General features: G+C 38.8%; 1 protein-coding gene across 1 annotated transcript in view; it reads right to left on the bottom strand.

Moving 5' to 3' along the window:
• Positions 1-13,596, bottom strand: part of LOC134865494 (solute carrier family 22 member 23-like) — a 33,458-nt gene extending 19,862 nt beyond the window's left edge. The window contains exons 1-3 of the mRNA XM_063885041.1: positions 12,796-13,596; positions 5,733-5,836; positions 5,461-5,615 (exon numbers count right to left, since the gene is read on the bottom strand). Of these exons, the coding sequence (XP_063741111.1) occupies positions 5,461-5,615; positions 5,733-5,836; positions 12,796-13,233 (697 nt within the window). The 5' untranslated portion in view covers positions 13,234-13,596. The remainder of the gene's footprint in view (positions 1-5,460; positions 5,616-5,732; positions 5,837-12,795) is intronic.
• Between the last annotated feature and the right edge of the window lie 5,645 nt (positions 13,597-19,241).

Raw genomic sequence — 19,241 nt, forward strand, 5'->3', positions numbered from 1 at the left:
AGCGGAGAATTCATTATCATGCACTTCCCTTCCTAGTGTTGCTGGTAACAGGTTTTCTGTATGCCTGTGTGCACATGATCACTAGTCATACTGGACCAGTTAATGTACAAAAGGAGTGACAGCAAACGCCACCTACAAAATCAATATTGTCTGAGTATCTGGACCGTCAGCAGCAATATTACCTTATTGACATAATCACAATGCACTTGCTAAAATATGTGTCTCTCATTTTTATTATGTCCATTTTTCTCTACTTGTCGTCCATTGTCTTTCCTAGACATGAGAAGTTTCCATACGCAGCAACAACAATTGTTAACAAAATCAAAAGGACAACAGGAATAAAGTATGTAATGCGATTTTTAGCCAAGACTAAACCGGCTTTAGAAACAAGGTAAATGTATCTTAGGGAGTTGTTCCATATTCAGTACTTTGTGGCACATAGCAGCAGGTGAGTCTTTCAAAACCAATCAAGATCACAAGAAACCAAATCTGACAGAAAGACTCAAGCATGAGAAACAGAAATATCCCATGGCTAGTTGAAGTAACACATCACAAATCCTTAGTGTGTGAAAGTCAAGATGGAGGCAATGAAACCTCAATAGAATTCTCATACCGAATTATAGTAATTAATAACATTTGGAGCTGGCTATTTACATATTCTTCAATTAAAAAAAAACTACTTTTTACTTGAAGACCATTACACGGAGCAGTCATGAGCATGTATGCCAAAGGTTACCGACACCATGATGCATGCCATGAGACAATGAACTACATGGAATATCTGTTGCTGTTGTGCATCTCATATGTTTTTATTCCACTCCCTCTCTACTCTATCTCACCTCAGAAAGAAACACACACACACACACACACACACACACACACACACACACACACACACACACACACACATACACACACACGCACACACACACACACACACATACACATACACGTAGTACAGTGAGCAGGGACTCCACTTAGGAAGAGTTTAGAGACATTTGCTCTTTGCTGTGGAGCCATTATATATACTTTTCAAGTAAACATCCTGCCTGCTATTAACATTTAATAGTTGCTCGGGAAATTAAATGTGTGAGATGGAAAACATTTAGCTCAAGCATACGTACACACGTACACACTTATGATGGCATTTTTGTGTCAACTTGTGCCTTTGTACAAATACTGCTCAATCTATAATTTCTTTGAATACATATTTCAGAAAAAAAAGAATGCATTTGAACCCCATTTAGCTGATGAGGAAGCACAAACATTAAGTGAGCTATGGCTCCAATCACCCCATATTGTGACCGAGCTGGTCACAATATTCTTACCCAAATGCCCAGTGTAGACAGCTGCAGGACTCAGCTTGCTGATGTGCAGCGTGTGGCTGTATATGAGGGGGTAGCAGGCCAGGGTCGAGGTGGGGTGGTGACGATGTTTACTGTGAACACACTTTAGTAAGCAGCACCATGATGCTAAGAGAGACCCACTATGGGCCTCGCCTCTGCCTGGAGCTGTGATGCTAAAAAGAATAGCACACACTGATGGAGCACTCAGGTATAAATAGCAGCGCTGCCTCAGATGCATTTCTATAGCTTTTGCCGATGTTATTCTGCACTTTTTTTTGGAGCCAATATATTACAGATCAATGCACTAGAACAATGCATTAGTCTAGTTTTATGAAGGGAATTCCATGTGCAGTTGTTGTTGCTATGTACATTGCATCTTAGTCTATTATTTTTCAGAATCAGAAATGCTTTCTCCTTCCCATGTGCTTGTTCAATATTTCCACTGTCTTTTTTTTCTCTTGTAATATTAGCCTGTTGCAATTCTCTCCCTTTGTCTGAAACAAACGGCCACCAATGCTTTTCTCTTTGTCTTTCTTGGCAGTTAGCTTTTAACTGTCACATCTTTTCAGATATGTAGGGCCATGCAATGGGGCTTACTTTGACAGGTCATCCTTGCGGAAAGTATAGTAAGGTTGCATACATTGCTTTACACTCTTAAAGAGGCTAACCCATGTCCTTTAAAACTCAATGGATTTGCACATGTGATTCTTCTAGGGTGCTATAATGCATGGTAGATAAAAAAAGAACACTCCAATTCCTTCTTAAATCTTTATCTCTACATGTACGGCAGACATTCCAGTGTCTGTTGAATTCCAACACAGAGAAAAATTGTCAGTAAAAAAATCAAAAATAATCATTTAACTAAAAGATGTATATATAAATAATAATACAAGAGAAACTGACAATGCTAGAGTGGTCTCTTAAGTTTTTTCCGGGGCTGTATATAAGGAGGCCAGGAAGTTTAATCACAACATTATTATAAGGATGTAGAAAATACTTTCAAACCAAAAATAGAGATTGAACCCAAAGCCTGATTGTTTTCTATAATACAATTGCATCATACAATGCTGCCCAGCCTTCAAGATCCATGACCTGAGACTTAATTGCACATGGCTTGATGAGAAAGGGGGGATTAGTGTAATTTCTTTAGTGCAAACACAGCTGAAGCTGGGATTTGGGTCCAACTCTCCTCTTTAAGCAGAGTCAAACAAAGAAAGCCACAAAGGAGGGTCATGTGGTTCACAATGTTACATGCAGAAGTGTCATATGACTGACAAAAGACTTAAATGACTAATAGCTTTTATAAGCATGTGGCCACATATCATGTAGATGGAAAGAATAGCCTAAACAGAACGCCTTGAAATAAAACCAATTGAGTCACTCCAGTAATGTGTTATTGAACGACTCGGCTCCTTCTCTTGGAGCAGCTCTGGTGGAGTTTTGTCAATACTGAGCAGGTGCAGGGTAAATATCATGTGACAGAGGGCACGCATGATCAGAAATAAGGGCGGCTGTATAGCAATACAAAATCTATACAAAAAGGCAGAGCCCAATCAAACTTCTGTTTTGCTAAGCCTGCTCAAGTGGAAGTCACTAAATAGTAGTTATTAGTTAATATTAGGTACTGGTCGCAGTACTAGTATGGGTTAAATAATCAATCTCCAAATGTTGGCTATGCTCGACCCATCAAAGTGAACAAGGTTGAATAAATTTCTACCTCTACAGTTACTTTGAAGCTACAGAAACTTTAAAGCTATAACTTTAGATAGTGTGTTTAACTTATAGACCCTTTTGCAACTGTATAGATAACTGAATATGATTGCAGAGGGTGAAATGGTGCCTCTATAAAGAGAATAATGGCATGTTATCTAAGCTTGTGTAAAGGCAAATATTGACCCCACCATCTCCTATTGGGTTCCAAACTCCAGGTTGAGAACCATTGATTTACTGAACCAGTAACAGTGGGCTAATGTGAAAACAACAAATGCAGATGTCAAGATAAATTATATTTCATAAAATGCCACCCTCTGGTCTACCCACGTTCCTTTGTCCTGAGAACAGACTAAATGTTCCTTCTATTTTGGGAGCATGTGGAAGCTTTACAAGGTATACAGTGTGGAGTAAATTTGAATGACAAGGACACAGAAGGCCCCTTCCTTCATTATTTTGCCCTTGCTCCCTCCCTCCCTCAATTTCCTCTTCCCTCAATGTTTGCCACCTCCCTCTGCACTGGTCAATTACTGCAACTAAAGAGGCTTTTAAGGATCCATCGCTGGAACCACAGTGTGCATCAACTGCATCGCCAATTATCAGGGCGCTAACAAAAGGTCTGTTTTCTTTGGGACTAATGCTACATTCCCACAGAAGTGATTATTTAAAACTTTTACTCTGCAGATTTCTGAGAGATTGTCATATCAACAGAGATTCATCTTTGAGAAAAATACACTCTTCCCACACCACCCCCAACCCCTTCTGGCGTTAGCGGGTTATTGATTAACAGTTACAAGGATTAAAATCTCAGCAAAAGACACATGCTGTTCACCTAAAATAAACAGTTCACTTCAAGGGTAAGTTGGCTGGTACTGGTTGCTGTTCTGTGATGAGAATGTACAATGGCATTAAATGTAACACATGTTAGAAGGTCATAGCAACACAATTACTCTTCTATCAGCTGAATGCTACCCTCAGCTTTAAATGACAATTAAAGTGAAAAAGGCTTTTGATAAGATGTATCAGGTCAGAGGGAACACAGCATGAGTGGGAGGATACCACTGAAGGAGTAAGAGTGAGCGGTATGGGTTGAATCAATATAGTTAAGATTATCCCAACATCACAACACTAATGTGTTACGGTACTTAACTATTCAAAACCCACTTGATAACGATGCATATTTATCACATTCATTTGAATGTTTATTTAATTATTTTAGTGGGCCACAATCTTACATTTAAGACTTTAGGAGGAATGATATTGTGACATTTTTCCATGATGGTGTTGAAATATTTACTCAGCCCTAACAACAAAACTGATCGCTACAACTTGCAGTGCAACAACTGCTGCTAAGAGACATGAAGCCGAGTTTCAAACAAACCAGTTCGTAAAACCACAATTTCCCTACAAGGAAATCGTAAACGTTCGTTGTAAAAGCCTGCATTTTTTCTACAGTATTATAAGTGCTGCGCAATTCCTCCTTAGCAGTTTTTATTAAGTGTAAAAGTGAAACGCAACTGTCTACACACTTAAATCAAAGCAACAACTAGCATTCAAAGGTTTCAACTGTGCTACCTCAAAAATATGCCTCAAGCTAAATGTGTCAGCAAAAAATATTCAATGTTCACAGTTTCAGAGAAAAGAAGCCTACACCTACTACAGACCCCTCCCGAAGCAACTATTTTCCAACAGAAGCTTACAAGTATAACCAGGTCTGACTAGATTTGGATTTCTCAACATACTGTGGTTGTGTGCATTGTACTCCATTATGAAAAATATTCCCTTTTTTGTAGGGTTATGTCTTTTATATAAACCTTGCTAAATAACAAACAAACGCAAGAGCAAAATGGAATACTTCCAAAGCTAACTTCCTTATTTTGTTGGATTTCAGTACTGGGACAACTGTCTGGGAGCCAGGATGTTAATGTTAGCTGGCGGCTCTGTCTTGCACTTGATTAGATTTTGAGATGACACTTGATTTTTTTACTAACTTTAATAACTTTTGCACATATGAATTAGTCCTCTTCATCAGTCTGTTAGCATTAGCTATTTAAGACTTCTTATACGGCTCTCCACTTAAACAAACTGGAAACATTTGATAAGTCAGTTTTAACTAACTCACAGTTAATTAGTCAGCTATTGTAGGTAAAATCTGCCAATAAAAGTTGTCATTTGGGCTGACAAAATCTACGGTCGATGGCTAAAAACATAAATCCTGCTAGTGTATACTTCTGAAGGCAAGCTAAGACTTACTGTTTAAAATGACTATAAATGTTGAGTGTTAAATTTGGTCAACTGCATGTGTTCAATACTATATTGTAAGGCGTACTAACAATAACAAGGGTGGCAAGGCTTAGCAAGAGGTTCATTAGCACAGAGTATTTAGTTGAGAGATAAGACTTACTGAGGACATAGAGAGAAAGCGTGATCCCTGCCAGGCAGAAGCCCTCAAAGAAACGCAGTGTGCTGAACATGGGGACGTTGACAGAGAAGGCTACAGTCAGACCAAACACCAGCATGAACAGCACCGATATGATCAGCACTGGGTGGCGACCAAACCTACAGGGAGAGGTATAAAGAAAATGTTTTATCACAATTGACACCTTGAAAAAAGAGATTTCAGTATGACACACCCGTATGTTACTCTTTACGTTTTTTGTTTTTTTGTATTCTTACCAGTCAGCCAGGACTCCAAACGTCAGGTATCCAAAGATGGATCCCACCAACAGAGAAAATTTGGCGATATGGACTTTCCATGCTGAATCACACACCAGACTCCACTGTAGAGACAAATAAACACATGCATAAGTTTAAAGACATTTATGCCCGGTAGAAAATGGATTCTAAGTGAAAGCTACAACTGTTTTTTTGAGCATGAGAATTTTTTATCTATTGACAAAGGTCTGTCTAATGTTATGGGCCATTATGACCGATCAAAACATAAATGATTCAAATATGAGACGGGTAGGTTCTGTAACACGGCTTCCTGGTATTGCAGAACATTGTTATAATATTCATCCAATAATTACCTTTTGTATGTTTATTATTCGGGGCATTATGTTATTAAGTTATTGCTTATTGTTGAACTTTTAGTTTTTAGTCTAAAACAGCTTGAAACCAAGAATTTCTCCCAAGGAAATACTAATAGACTTGGTTATCAGCACAAGAAAGTAAGTGGTCTTGAGAATAGGATTTAAATAAGTTTCAATTAGCAATATAAATTGGTTAAAATGTTGCATTTATATTTTTCACCATTAGTATATATAAACTTTTAAGCAAAGCCTGTATTGTGTAATTTGCATTATATTGAACTGTTGGAAAACTTATTGTTTCTCTGCAAGTCATGATGACAAAAATAATGACAAAAATCACCAGGTCTATAAGCTGTCATTTCTTATTTATTTTGTATGTATCCCTCCTTTACTGTGGAGAAACAATATGTACTGCCAAATCTGTGTCTGCTTATTGTCTTTGCTGTTTGAAACTCTGCACGGAGGGATTCCTAGAGTGCAAACAATGCAGTGTGTACCTGCTTTCACATGAATCAAACACGCCCAATACACAGTAGCTCTTGACACAAGGTGTGACAAACAGACACTTGTATACAGCATAAGATGGTAGAGAGGTTCAGAGGGAAATTAAATGCCCAGTGGAGTATGAGCATGTGAAGTCCTTGTAGGAAGAAACTCAATACCTAATAAAATCTACCATAACCTGCAACTATGACTGCCATTGACATTATAATGTATTGATCCTAGTAAAGTAGTTTAGCCTGGAGATATATTTCAGAGAGGATATGGATTTTAGGGGTTGTTTTGGCAACATATGCTGCCCAGTTGTCTGTGCGGACAGAAGCTGCAAGATTCGGCAGACGGGCGTGGAGCAGGTGCAATTCTGCCTAATCTATTCACCAGACTACTACCACTATAGGGAATAAGGAACATTTACTGCCACAGAAAATCACATTCAGCCTATTTCATGTAGCAGATAAAGCTTTTCTTGATATACAAAGTGTAGTTTGTTCTTACATTTGGGGCTCTAACCTCTCTTAACCTCTGCCACAGTGACCTGTTCAGAATGGAACGCTCCAGGATTACCCAGAGCCACCCGGCCATCACATGATCCAAGCATGCAACTCACTCATGGTTTCAGTATCGATGTCAGCAGAGAAAAGAGACAGAGAAAGTAAAAACAAGTTCCTGTTGCACAACTGAGGTACTATGACCAAAGGGAATGAACTGAAAGTCTGAGTCTGCAATAACACAGGACTCAGGCTCTGCACAGCTGGAAGACAGTTGGTTGATTGTGCTGAACAGACATCTGCGGGTGACTACAGACAGATGAGCAATGTTTGAAAAAAATCAAGTTATACACGTGACAAAGCAGCAAGTGTTAAAATTGAGACATGGACATTCTTTTGTCTAAGGCAGGGGTGTCCAAAGTTTTTCACCGAGGGCCACATACACCAAAATATACGGAGAGCTGGGCCACTTATGGGAGGTGAATATTGCCTCATAAATTAAGTTATAAGTTAGGAAAACAAATCAAACGTAGGTGAATAATGCGCGATATTGAAAATGCTTTAAGGAAAAAACCGCCTACATCCCATCTCTCTTTAGGGTTTCATTTATTTTTGTTGGCAGATCATTCCTTAAAACAGAAGCCTCAGATTGCTTATAATAACAGTAAATATGAAGGTTACATTTCAATCTTATTATAGAAATAAGTTATTGGGCTTTTTTTTTCCAACTAAGATTTGTTGACTGGAATTATTTGAAAATGGGGCTCATTAACACATGAATACTGTGTCATATATTTTAACATATATATTTGAGAAGTACAATATAAGCAAAAGTTTAATTTGTGGGCCATATTCCATTATACTTTTAGAATTTGCTGAGGGCCGATTCAAAACGGCCTGCGGGCCGCATTTGTCCCCGGGCCGTAGTTTGGACACCCCTGGTCTAAGGTATCATTAATGGGTTTATTTCAAAGCTAATTTGCATGTTTTATTAAACAATTCTTTAAAGGGCCAACTCTCTAACTGAGCTTTTACACTCATCAATCATTAATGGGCGCCCACGCTGCTATTAGCACAAGGATATAAAGACTTTCAACTATAGCAGAGCAAAGAAATCCCAGAAAACTTTTATTCTGTCTGAGCATGAGTCAAATCCTTGCAGCTTGTCCGCAATGGCCTTATCATTACTGCCAGTTGCTCCCTTGCTATTGTCTTGCTAATTTGGGAGTAATAATTAAAACTCAGTTTGCAGAGTCGGATTATACTCAGAAAAATTGTAACTGCTGACAGAAAAGACAGAACAATGAAGGGCCAAAAGCAAATCAGTTAAAATCCCCAGGGTGTCTGTCGACCTCTCTCGAAAGACCGGCCACCAATGATCGGTCCACACAAGTGAGTCTCATTAGCCCAGATGAAGACGCTCTCAACTACAGTTGCAAAATTCTGGTCCGTTGCACTACAGAAAGGTGGGTGGGGGGGTTTCAAAGGAGGGGGAGAAGGGGAGGGAGGGTGATGGAGGAAAGCTCAAGAGGAGGGAGGAATTAAGGTTATAAAATGTAGAAACAGAGCATAGAAAGAGAAGCAAAGAATAAAGGAACATATGGGTAAGAATAACAGGCTAAAAGAGTGGGATAAGAGATGCTTTAAAGCAGTTGTGAGGAGAAAAAACAGACTGCTGCATAGTTACTGCCTAGCAACAGACCATCATGCTGGTTATCAGACTCTTTTCTGCTTCCAAGTGCAAGTTTTAGCACCACTGCTGCACCAAAGGGTTTAAATCCTGTGATGTGCTGGTAGCTTAGGTAAGGGTAAATGAAGAATCACAAAAGAAAGAGCTAAGACATACATCACGACCTGGATACTGTCTATCCTGGGCAGTTTTGTTGTAAAAAGCAATGTTGAAGGAAACAATACACAGATATGTGACATTGGAGATGTAGCCTGAGGGACACACAGCCTGAGAGCAGGTGTGACCGTCTTTAATGAAACTGTCGTACTACTGCAGCCTTCAGATTATGCTATATATGAACTGATTACAACTGACATGTTGGACAAGTTAGCTGATGGCAGTTATGTTTCCCTGCAACCCTGCAAACCGGCAGTGACAGATGGTGAAACAACAAACTTTTTTCTTTCCACCTATTATTTATTGCCTCCTTTTGTCAAAAGTTGACAAACATACATAGACATATCTGTCATCAAAGTGACCTGATATGCATCAACAACCAATCAAGCAACAATCCTAAAACCTGAATTCCATGACACAACTCTATAAACAAACCGCCACTACAGCAGAGTGTCAGACACCCCTCCATGTTGACCCCTCCTTGTTAAGAAACCTATCAGAAACAAGCCTGCAACACACACGCAACACACACACACACACACACACACACACACACAGCTTTATCTCTCAGTCACACCAGTGTCTTTCCTTCCAGCTGACGCTGTGAGTGGCTGTCATTGTGTGCTGACTGGGTATCTGCAGTGGGGTCATCGCCTTTCGACAGCTGAGACCGTTTCAAAGTGTCCCACACTGATCCAGGGTCTGTGGAAGGAGCAAGCCAGCTGGGTAAACAGTATGGAGGGACACAGAGCAGAGAGGCCTGCACGGGTGTTAAACTACAGTATCATCTTTCAGATCTATGGGTGTACGACCTCCAGCACACTGATACTGGGTCTGGGTGTACCCACCAATGTGCTTTTACAACATATCTTTCTTATCGCATTCATACAATACTCCTACAGAAAGACAATACTCAACTGACACTGACATACTAGAGCAGCAACTATTTACACTATTGATTGCCCAATCTGCCCATTATTCTTGTTGATGATTCAATAATAAAAAATATATACTGTTGTAAAATGAAGAACATACTTTAAAATGTACACCATCATTGTTCAGACCCTAAATCTTCACGTCTTGGTTTTTTCGACCAAAGATAATCAGTTTGCTATAACAACTGGCAAAACCTAACAATTAAAAAGCTGTTAACTGCAAGATGCTTGCCTGCGGTTTTTAGACTGTTGATCAGACAAATCAAAATCATAAACTTGCAACTCGCATCTTGTTTAGACATTTTCTGGCTTCTTTCTGACTAATTGTGTGGTCAAGAGGACAAAATAGCTTTGCCAATTGTCATAACTTTGTACCAATCTGAATGGTATGGTAACGCATTAGAAAATAACTAGATGTTAAAATCATCAATCTCTTAATGGCAAGTGTCTCTTACATAATGAACAAGAAGAGGGCTTTCACAGGGAATCAGCATAGAGGTTAATCTTTGCTTTGAAGCACATCTCAGCCCACTATTTCGGGCAGGCGTGTGCAGCTGCCACCCGTCTGAATAGGAGCTGAGTAGGATAGGTTGCAGAGAGACTCTATCTGTCTCTGAGTAATGATACATTCTCATTTCTAAGGCTCAGTCCAATTAAGACGTACCCTGAGGAGAGATTTGACTCAATTAGTACAGGTCTCCACATTAACCACTCTGGATCTTTCACCACCACCTCAACCACCTCCGTCAAAGCTTTCTTTCTGTGACTCCATGAGCAAAATGGAGTGAGCAGAAATGAACTCCCATTTCTGAAACACAAAACCTATGTGCACCACATAAGGTGAAATAATCTACATATATTTTCATATTTTCTTCACGTGATATGGAGGCCTACATGGAGTAACACAAAGTTTGAATGTGCTGGTACATTTGACAGAGACACTACTGCATATCGTAGGTGTTGGCAGAGTTTTTTTAGGGATCCAGTGTCACAGATAGCTGAGCCCAGTCATGTGCAGTTATGCCTACAGTATATGCAATCCAAACACAGGGAGAAATGCCAAGTCATCACTTCCTGCATCCTAGATCGTACATCCTAGTATCTCTGCTGCTGGTAGAAAACAAGGGCCTTGAAAGAGTGAGGGATTGGATGTCAAAATAGACGAGGCCAACGAGAGGTGATGAAGCCAATTCGGCATCACTTTTGGATCCCATTCGGGATTCGTGATCCGATTCAATTTCTCCTTACGGTGACCTTGTCAGAATGTGGAATGGGTCAGGGAAGACGAGACACTTCACCAACTGCTCAGGGCCGTCAATGACCTGCAGTAGTGGTAGTGTCAACATGACATTCTCCTTATGTGTGCAAAAGCAACAAAAACATTAGCATCTACAGGTTAGCACCAGCATTCTAGGAGAGCCGGAAATGTGTTTGTACCAAACCTCTTATATCAGAAACTTCTTCTTGTTTACCAAAGAGAGAACAGACATTTTTTTATTGTTAGTAATGGGGATCCACCCAATTGATTTTCATCACATATGACTTCATATACAGCTGCAGGTTGAGAGTATTTCAAAGGCTTCCATCTGTAAAAGAATGCGTTTTCAGCCTGGCTTGTACTTCATGCAACCCCACCCCCTTAATTACCCTGCGGACAGTAAATAAATCAAGACTCAAACTGTCCCCCTGGCTCATACTCTAGCTGAATTGAAATGCCAAGGTTGCATCTTATTTGTTTATTAAAATGGGGACAGTATCAGTCATAAGCAGATGGGCTGTTGGTACGTATTGGATGCAATATCAGGGTGCCACAGCCACCCCTGTACAGAGAAGCTTCAAAACCCATCTTTCTGATAAGCCTTTTGATTATTGCATGCATGCCATATTATTCAGAGGTGAAGATTTTGCAGAAAATAAAGTGACTTTTTATTTTTTTACAAGGGTATGTTAGGTTATTAATGTATGTATCCACATTTCTGGTTTTTTTCTAGCCGAAGTAGATTGTTGAACATTAATATCGATTAGTTAATAATATTTCTCTTTCAAGAGTTTAATTGTGCAATTAGACTCTTTTCTCAGATGATTCAACCACATTACCCTATCAATCATGATGTCAAGTTTGCTAATAGAGCCCTGTGGATTAAAACATGCTTTTCAAATATAAAACTTGATAATTTAGTGTAAACATGCAGCATCCACAATGGGAGAAGAGGTGATGTGCTTAATGAAGTATTCAACTCTTACAGCCAAGACCCTCTATGATGACTGCAGGCCTGTGCAGATGGGAATATTACAACACAATGGTAATGTGATAGGTGGTAAACACATCACAGACACACTTAAAGTGCCCAGAATAAGAGTATCTCCCTGCTGTTTGGTTAGTGTAGTGATAGGGTGTGATGTTTGGCCAGGGATGGGATTGCATTATTCTAGAGAGAGCAGTAATGACCTTTGCTCCAAATTAAATGGCTTCACGTCTATTATGTCCATTACTACAACCGACAAATGACTACAGCCCTGGCAGTATTGCCCAATATGCCAATGATGGCGTCTCTGATAGGACACACTTTGTGTCAGCTGTTACATGTGTCAGCACGGTGAATGCTCCCATATAAACAATTCTACCACTTTCAGGTCCAATGTGAACCTAGTCTGTGAATCTTTACAGAATATAGAAAAATGACTCAGTGCTAGACGGCCCACTGTGGAGAAAAACACGCCTTTGATGCTCTTATTGTGGCACAACTACTATCTAGCTCTGTCAAATAGTGTATATTAACACCACGACTGCTGATTGAAAGATGGGTGTAGCGATCTTAAGTGCCAGAATTACCTCTAACGTAAATCGATCCTAATAGGATTGGGGCGGATAGGGTTTCAACGATGCAGTGGACAATATGATACAGAGTATGTCCATCCATAAAATGGACAGCTTACCTTGGTAACCACGTTCTGTACGAGCCCCGTGTGCAGCTCGAAAGTCCACTCACTGCACCTACAGTGCATGTTGGCCGTGTCATTGTGGATGCCGTAACTTCCATTGGCATACATATGAGCTGCCCGCGCACTGATGTTTTTTGGACTGTCCAACAACGAGGAATGGCTTGCATTGTGATAAGTCTGGTTTGCCAACGGCTGGATACATGTGTTTTTCGGCTGGGCAAGGAGGAAATTATCAGAGTACTGGCTGAATCCAATGAATAACGCCGGGATCCATGTCAGCACGATCAGCTGTTTCTGGTACTTCCCAAATCCCCCGAGAAATGGCAGCACCGAGCCGTCGATGAGTGTCAGCAGCCCCGGCGACGTGGTTTCGGGGGACACGAAACCGTTCTCAGGTTGGTGGTCATCCGTGTCGAGCTGCACCACGGCCATCGCGGTTCCGCCGAGAGATGCCTCCGTTGTGTAGCGAAGTCCGGGTTGCAGTGCTACCCCCTGTTGACTCCACAATGCGTCAATGCCCCCAGCTCCGCCGGTGAAAGCCGTGCGCAGTCAATCACTGGAATGGAAATAAGACGCACCTCTTTATTATCAGGAAGCACTTCACTCCGTCTGCCAGCAAAACCCGTGCGAGACTCACTGCAGGCTCAAGCACAGATACAAGGGCGGATCGCAGGGAATTAGAGCAGTGAAGAGGGGAAATACTGATCGTATCCCTTGTGTCTTTTGTTTTTGTCTCAGTCGGTCAACCGTGGCAGCTGAGGGAAGTGCTTCCTGCGGGAGCCACAGGTAGGCTAACACACCTGCCCATAAAGGTTGTGTGCATGTTGACTCTTCCCCAACATGGCTACCTGTAACCACTGGTAACCACTTTGAAAGAAAAATGCTCATTGTGTGTGCAGCATTAGAGCAAGTCAACTTATAAAAAACAATGTCATCAATGTTTTTTATAACGTTTTATTACGTTATTCAGTAAAAAAAAACAAAAAAACACCAGTACTGTTAATTCAAATTATTTGAAAGTATAAGACTTATTACAATTATTAAACTATGTGCATAAAACTACACATAGTTGAGTATGTGCTTTTATAATACATACAGTATATTGCAACTTGGTGTAGTATATAGACTGCATGGTAGTGTATATTTAAAAATCATACCATGGCAACCATTGTTCCACACATTCTAATGGTGCAGTATCTTGGGTTCTTCCAAACAACATTGTCCTAAATATTGTAGCGATAATGAATAAATAAACATACATCAATAAATACAAAGATTGTATGCACAGCACATATGTCCTGTTGACAGAGGAGGAACTAGCTCTGTCCACACACAAATAATATAAACATGCCATTTGTTGTCAGCAAACCTCTGTATTATGCAAGAACAAAGGTTTGTTTACAGTATTGCAGCACCATTTCACAGTAGTGTACAGCAACTAAATACATTCACTTTAAGTACTTTACCTAAGCACGACGTTGATGTTCTTTTAATTCAGCTGAGTATTTTTCATACTTATATTTCCCTGCTATTCAGAGGCAAATACTTGTCTATTATTATTATTATTATTATTATTATTATTATTATTATTATTATTATTATTATTATTATTGTTGTCATTATTTACTTTTATACTAGTACATTTAACTCCACTACATTCATCTGACACTTTTAATTACTTTGAAGATTCAGATTCTAACGAATATTGATTATTTATTGTTATAGGCTAAGGTTAACTTTAGTAATAGTATTGCTGTTTTTACTAAAGTAAAAAATCGAAGTATTTCATCCGCCCCTGGCATTTGAAGGGATATGCTACTGACATATAAACACTGTGTTCTGACTGAAAAGAAAATCAATCATTTGCAAGTTTTATTGTAGGTTTGAGTTTTTATAGAGGTGACTGTTGAAAGTCAGCATTATGCAGTCATTCATAGTCAGAAGTTGTAAATGATGAGTGGTTTTGTTCCAGATGATCTCTACTTTTTTCCACCAGTTGAGTGGTTCAACTAAACATTGACATTTGTTGACCTGAAGAACTAAAAAGACAATTCAACAAGGAGAAAATTGAAGCACCAGACCTACGGATATGGATTATCAAAACCCGGCAACCCAAAGCTTTTCTTTATTAATCTGTAAAACATTAACAAATCATATATTATCTTTCATAAAGTCATAACATACAGACCTTTTAAAGTGGTGTCCATTGTAATTTGTATATTCTATATAGCAACAAATCACATATCCCCCACATTTTAATCAACAAAATATATTTGATCAGTAACAGAGAAGATTATCAACAATTGAAATAGTTGTTTTCTCTTATTTATTCATTGTTTTGCAATACATATAATATAATGAATGCATAATTGTGAACATTATTAAACATTAGGTTGCAAAACTTCCTCTTATCTGTTATTGTTTTTTATATTATTACTTAAATTTGACCTGAAAAACGTAAATTAGGGATTATTATTATGAGCATTTTGTGTTGTTATATTCATTGTAAAATGATTTAGAGAAGCCTGATTGAATAAACTTAACAATATTTCTGATAATAAAGAGTTCAATACGGGTCAGGTATGATTTACACCCACAAGCTTATTCGGTTATATTTATCGGACCATGTGATAAGCAGACTCCTACTTGGTCAGAACATGTTTAGCAATGCTTCACCCTCCTGGCCATGATGTGCTATTACATACTGTTTTTGTTCACTCAATGCGTTGACTCTTTCTCATTTGAGTTTCATAAGAACATGCGTGTAAGCATGTACTATTTTTGACTATTCAAAACTGCCATTCTCACAATTGTGACTCATAACATTGGAGTACAGCTTGATGTACATTGGACCTTAAGAGGCAGTGCTCAGGCATTCAGCATGCATAACAAACATGTTGGATCCTGAACCCAGGAATGATGACTGAGGGACCTCAAACGACGTGTTCTGTCTTGTTACACACTGGTGACCCCTGCAGGCAGACTGGAGCAACTGCACCGCTTTCTTGACAGCAGCTGCTTTTTTCTTTGTTGTACCTCAAAACTATACTGCAACAAAAGACATTAGGGTTTTTTTCACTTAATAAAATACGGAATAAATAAAGAAGTTAGATGCAAATTATGTACCTTTCAGTGTACTAAGGAAAAAAAATAACACTATACTTTTTATTCTTTACCCACTGCTATTATCTGAAAGTTAAGGATTTAAAAAAAAAACTTTGACAAATCTGTCATTTAGACAAAGCTTTTATGGCAATGTCCGTAGAAAATATCGCATGGCTGCAGGCCAACAGAAAACAGTTGACCGTTGTACCGTCACACTATCTCACTGTGATGTTTGTTGTCATTCTAACCTGCTTGCCACTCCCTAGCAACTAGTTCAGGTGTGTCCAGGACCCGCCCTAGACGAGCTATGTGTGTACCTGTGTGCATGTTTTATGTGACTGTCTGTGTCTCATAAATCAGCCGGTTACAGGTGAGTGGTATAACAAAAAAAAAAGGATTTCAGAGGTGTGACTGAACTTTCACTCACCAGTTAGTGATTCAGATATGGTCTCCTGAGAAAACAAAAATGTCCTTATTCAGTGTGATACAGTGTATCTAAGTGTTTGTGTGTCTATGTATCATAAAGTTTTGTGATAAAGACAAACTCCTTCCCCAGACAATATAACCACAAATTCCTTTTAGTGCACTTTAGTCCAAGAGATAGACTAGTGCAATAATGTGGGATTTATTACTGTGGGGTTATTATCAACTTAGGTAAGAATAGAAATGGGCTGGGTACACGTTTTGAAGGTGACATCCTTGGTTCTATCCCCCCACCCCCACTAGACATGTATAGTTCTATGAATCTATGAATCGGTGGAAAGTCTGAGGAACCATCTGTGTGTTAACAAGCTGCTGCGGAAACTCAGATCACTGTGTTAATAAGTGAGACAATGTTAATTGTCTATGTAATTTCATAAACCAGCTGTCAGGGTTGACTTTTACCTAACTGTTTACTCATGACTGATGTCAGTGTCTGGAAGTGGTATCATACTTGTGTCTACAAGTGTCAGCAGGTCCCGCCGTTACTGTGAATCACCAGACGTGATTCATCAGAGTTAATCTGATGATATCCTTGCATTGTTTTGATATCACATCAGGCACTTTGGTGTGAATACGTGTAGATTTATATTCCATTTATCAGTTTGGTGATTGCACCACTACATGAGTGACAAAGTCCTCTTTGCGACAAATCTCCCCCTTCACTAACAGGAAATATTGTAGTGACCTGTTTGGAGAGCAAACCTCAAGTTAAATATTTATTCCGAAGCTGTAAACTGACAGTTCACTTTCTCCTCAAATGGGTCTGTGTACATCTGAATGGACAATGCGGACAGATAGTGAAGGTTAAAAAGAAAACAAGGATTAAGGGCGGTAAGAAAGAGGGTAGCTCCAGTGCATGACAGAAAGGTATTACTAATTCTGACTATTACTAAGAACTATACCTGCGTTATTTGACACACCTTACTGTAACCGTCATGACACTTGAATCTCCCAGAAAGATTTATATGTTGCAAAAAAACACATGTGATGATACTGTGAAAAAAAATCCCTGCAAAATAATGTCAGAAACAGTTGTGTGTCTGAGGTTTAATAAGACCAAACCCTTTCTATTGCACAGCTTATAATTAATGGAATTCTTCGAATTATTCTTCACTATCTCATTCTCATACAGCACGGTTCACTGACCGACTGTACTGTCTCTCTTGGCACGGAAGCTGTTATTAATGACTGAAATTTTAAAAATTGTACATGTTCACTCTTGCAGTGTCTTTCGTTTGGAGGACATCTATTAGGGAAAAAAGCAAGTATACGTAAAGCAAACCCACCTGAGCCAAAAACATGTTGGGTGTGTATTTAGATGGGTGTGTTTGGCGCTTCATACTGGTTTCTCGAGAAAAGGTCATTAAAATTGAAAGATCAAATAATTACCATATGAGGTTCTGTTATATCAAGCACAGACAACACATGCCAAGTTTTGTTAATTAAATGAAGTTGAAAAGTTTGACTGGGAAAAATTAAGACAGTAATGCTTGAATGACTTAAAATTCCGGTTTAGGGTGTTGGTTTCAGTGACTGCCTGCTATCTATCTTTCATTCTATCTGTTCCCACACTTGTATGGAATGAATGCCTGTGTGTGCTTAGTGGCTAACACTCACCAGAGGGCAAAATATGTCAGCCAAGTGAACTTTAGTATTTTTTTTTATTGATCATAAAAGCTCAGAAACTTCATCATAATGACATAATTCATAAAGACCAATACACTCGAGACATAGTGTGAATGTATATGTTATGTCTTTTCCATTGTTTATGTACCAGAAGTTGATTGGAAATAAAATCCCACTCAAGTAACGTTTTATTTTCAGACTCAGTTTTATTTCCCTAGAACTGCCTTCCCTCCCTTTCACTTTCCAAATGATGTGTAACAGAGATGCCTAACAGCTAAAGGGGGAATTTGTGGAAAAGTTATGAAAATGAAATACAAATGTGTAAGACACAAAACACACATAAAACAGTTAATAAAAAGAAGATGAAAAATAGAGTTTGTGTTTATGTGTATTTGGAGTGTATACATTGAAAAATATAAAACCCCTGTGGTGTGCTGTGTGTGTGTGCAGAGAATGCAGATGGTAGAGAAGTAAGGACATAGTGATCGAAACAAAATGGAAACATAAATTAAAAATGTTGTATACTTGCTGTTGGTAATTTGTCAGCTTCAAGCAGCTACACTAAACACTCATCACTCAGATGGACTCCTTCTGACCTCAAGAATGTTAAACCACGGATGAGAAATTCTTTGTGCAACCACTATCTCTCCTGACTGCTGTGTATTAAATGTTTTGGCTGCTGTATTTTTTAATTAGCGTAAACTGTATACAGCACAATTGCTTGCCAGGGTTTAAATGAAGGGAAGGGGCTCAAAAGGAGCAAGAAACCACAGTGTGAACCTAAATCTAAAAATAAATCACATCATGAGGTTGGAACAATTCTTCATAGAACTAGTCAAATGTAGTGATACCTAAAAAAGCCTGAAGAATAGGTAGTCCTAAGCATAATTAAGAATGTAATGTTGTTTTATTTATAGACTTTATTACGTGAAAAATGTTGTGATACATCACAATGAAGAATCATTTCCAACTGTTATTCCTTGACAAATTAGACATTTCAGTAAAAATAAAACATAATGTTAAAATCATCAACAGGGAAGGCCACATTTCCCTATGATGTATTCAAGTAAGATACAATTACAAACAGGCTACACATGTTTTATCTAATCTAAAAGTAAATAGACTGTAAACAAAAGTATGAGGTACACTTTACCATACCTAATCCAATACAATGACAAAGCTTGTCTAAAATTCATCACAGAGACGACTAAACGTCATTTAGACAT

This window comes from Eleginops maclovinus, chromosome 6, assembly GCF_036324505.1.
Source record: "Eleginops maclovinus isolate JMC-PN-2008 ecotype Puerto Natales chromosome 6, JC_Emac_rtc_rv5, whole genome shotgun sequence".
NCBI lineage: Eukaryota > Metazoa > Chordata > Actinopteri > Perciformes > Eleginopidae > Eleginops > Eleginops maclovinus.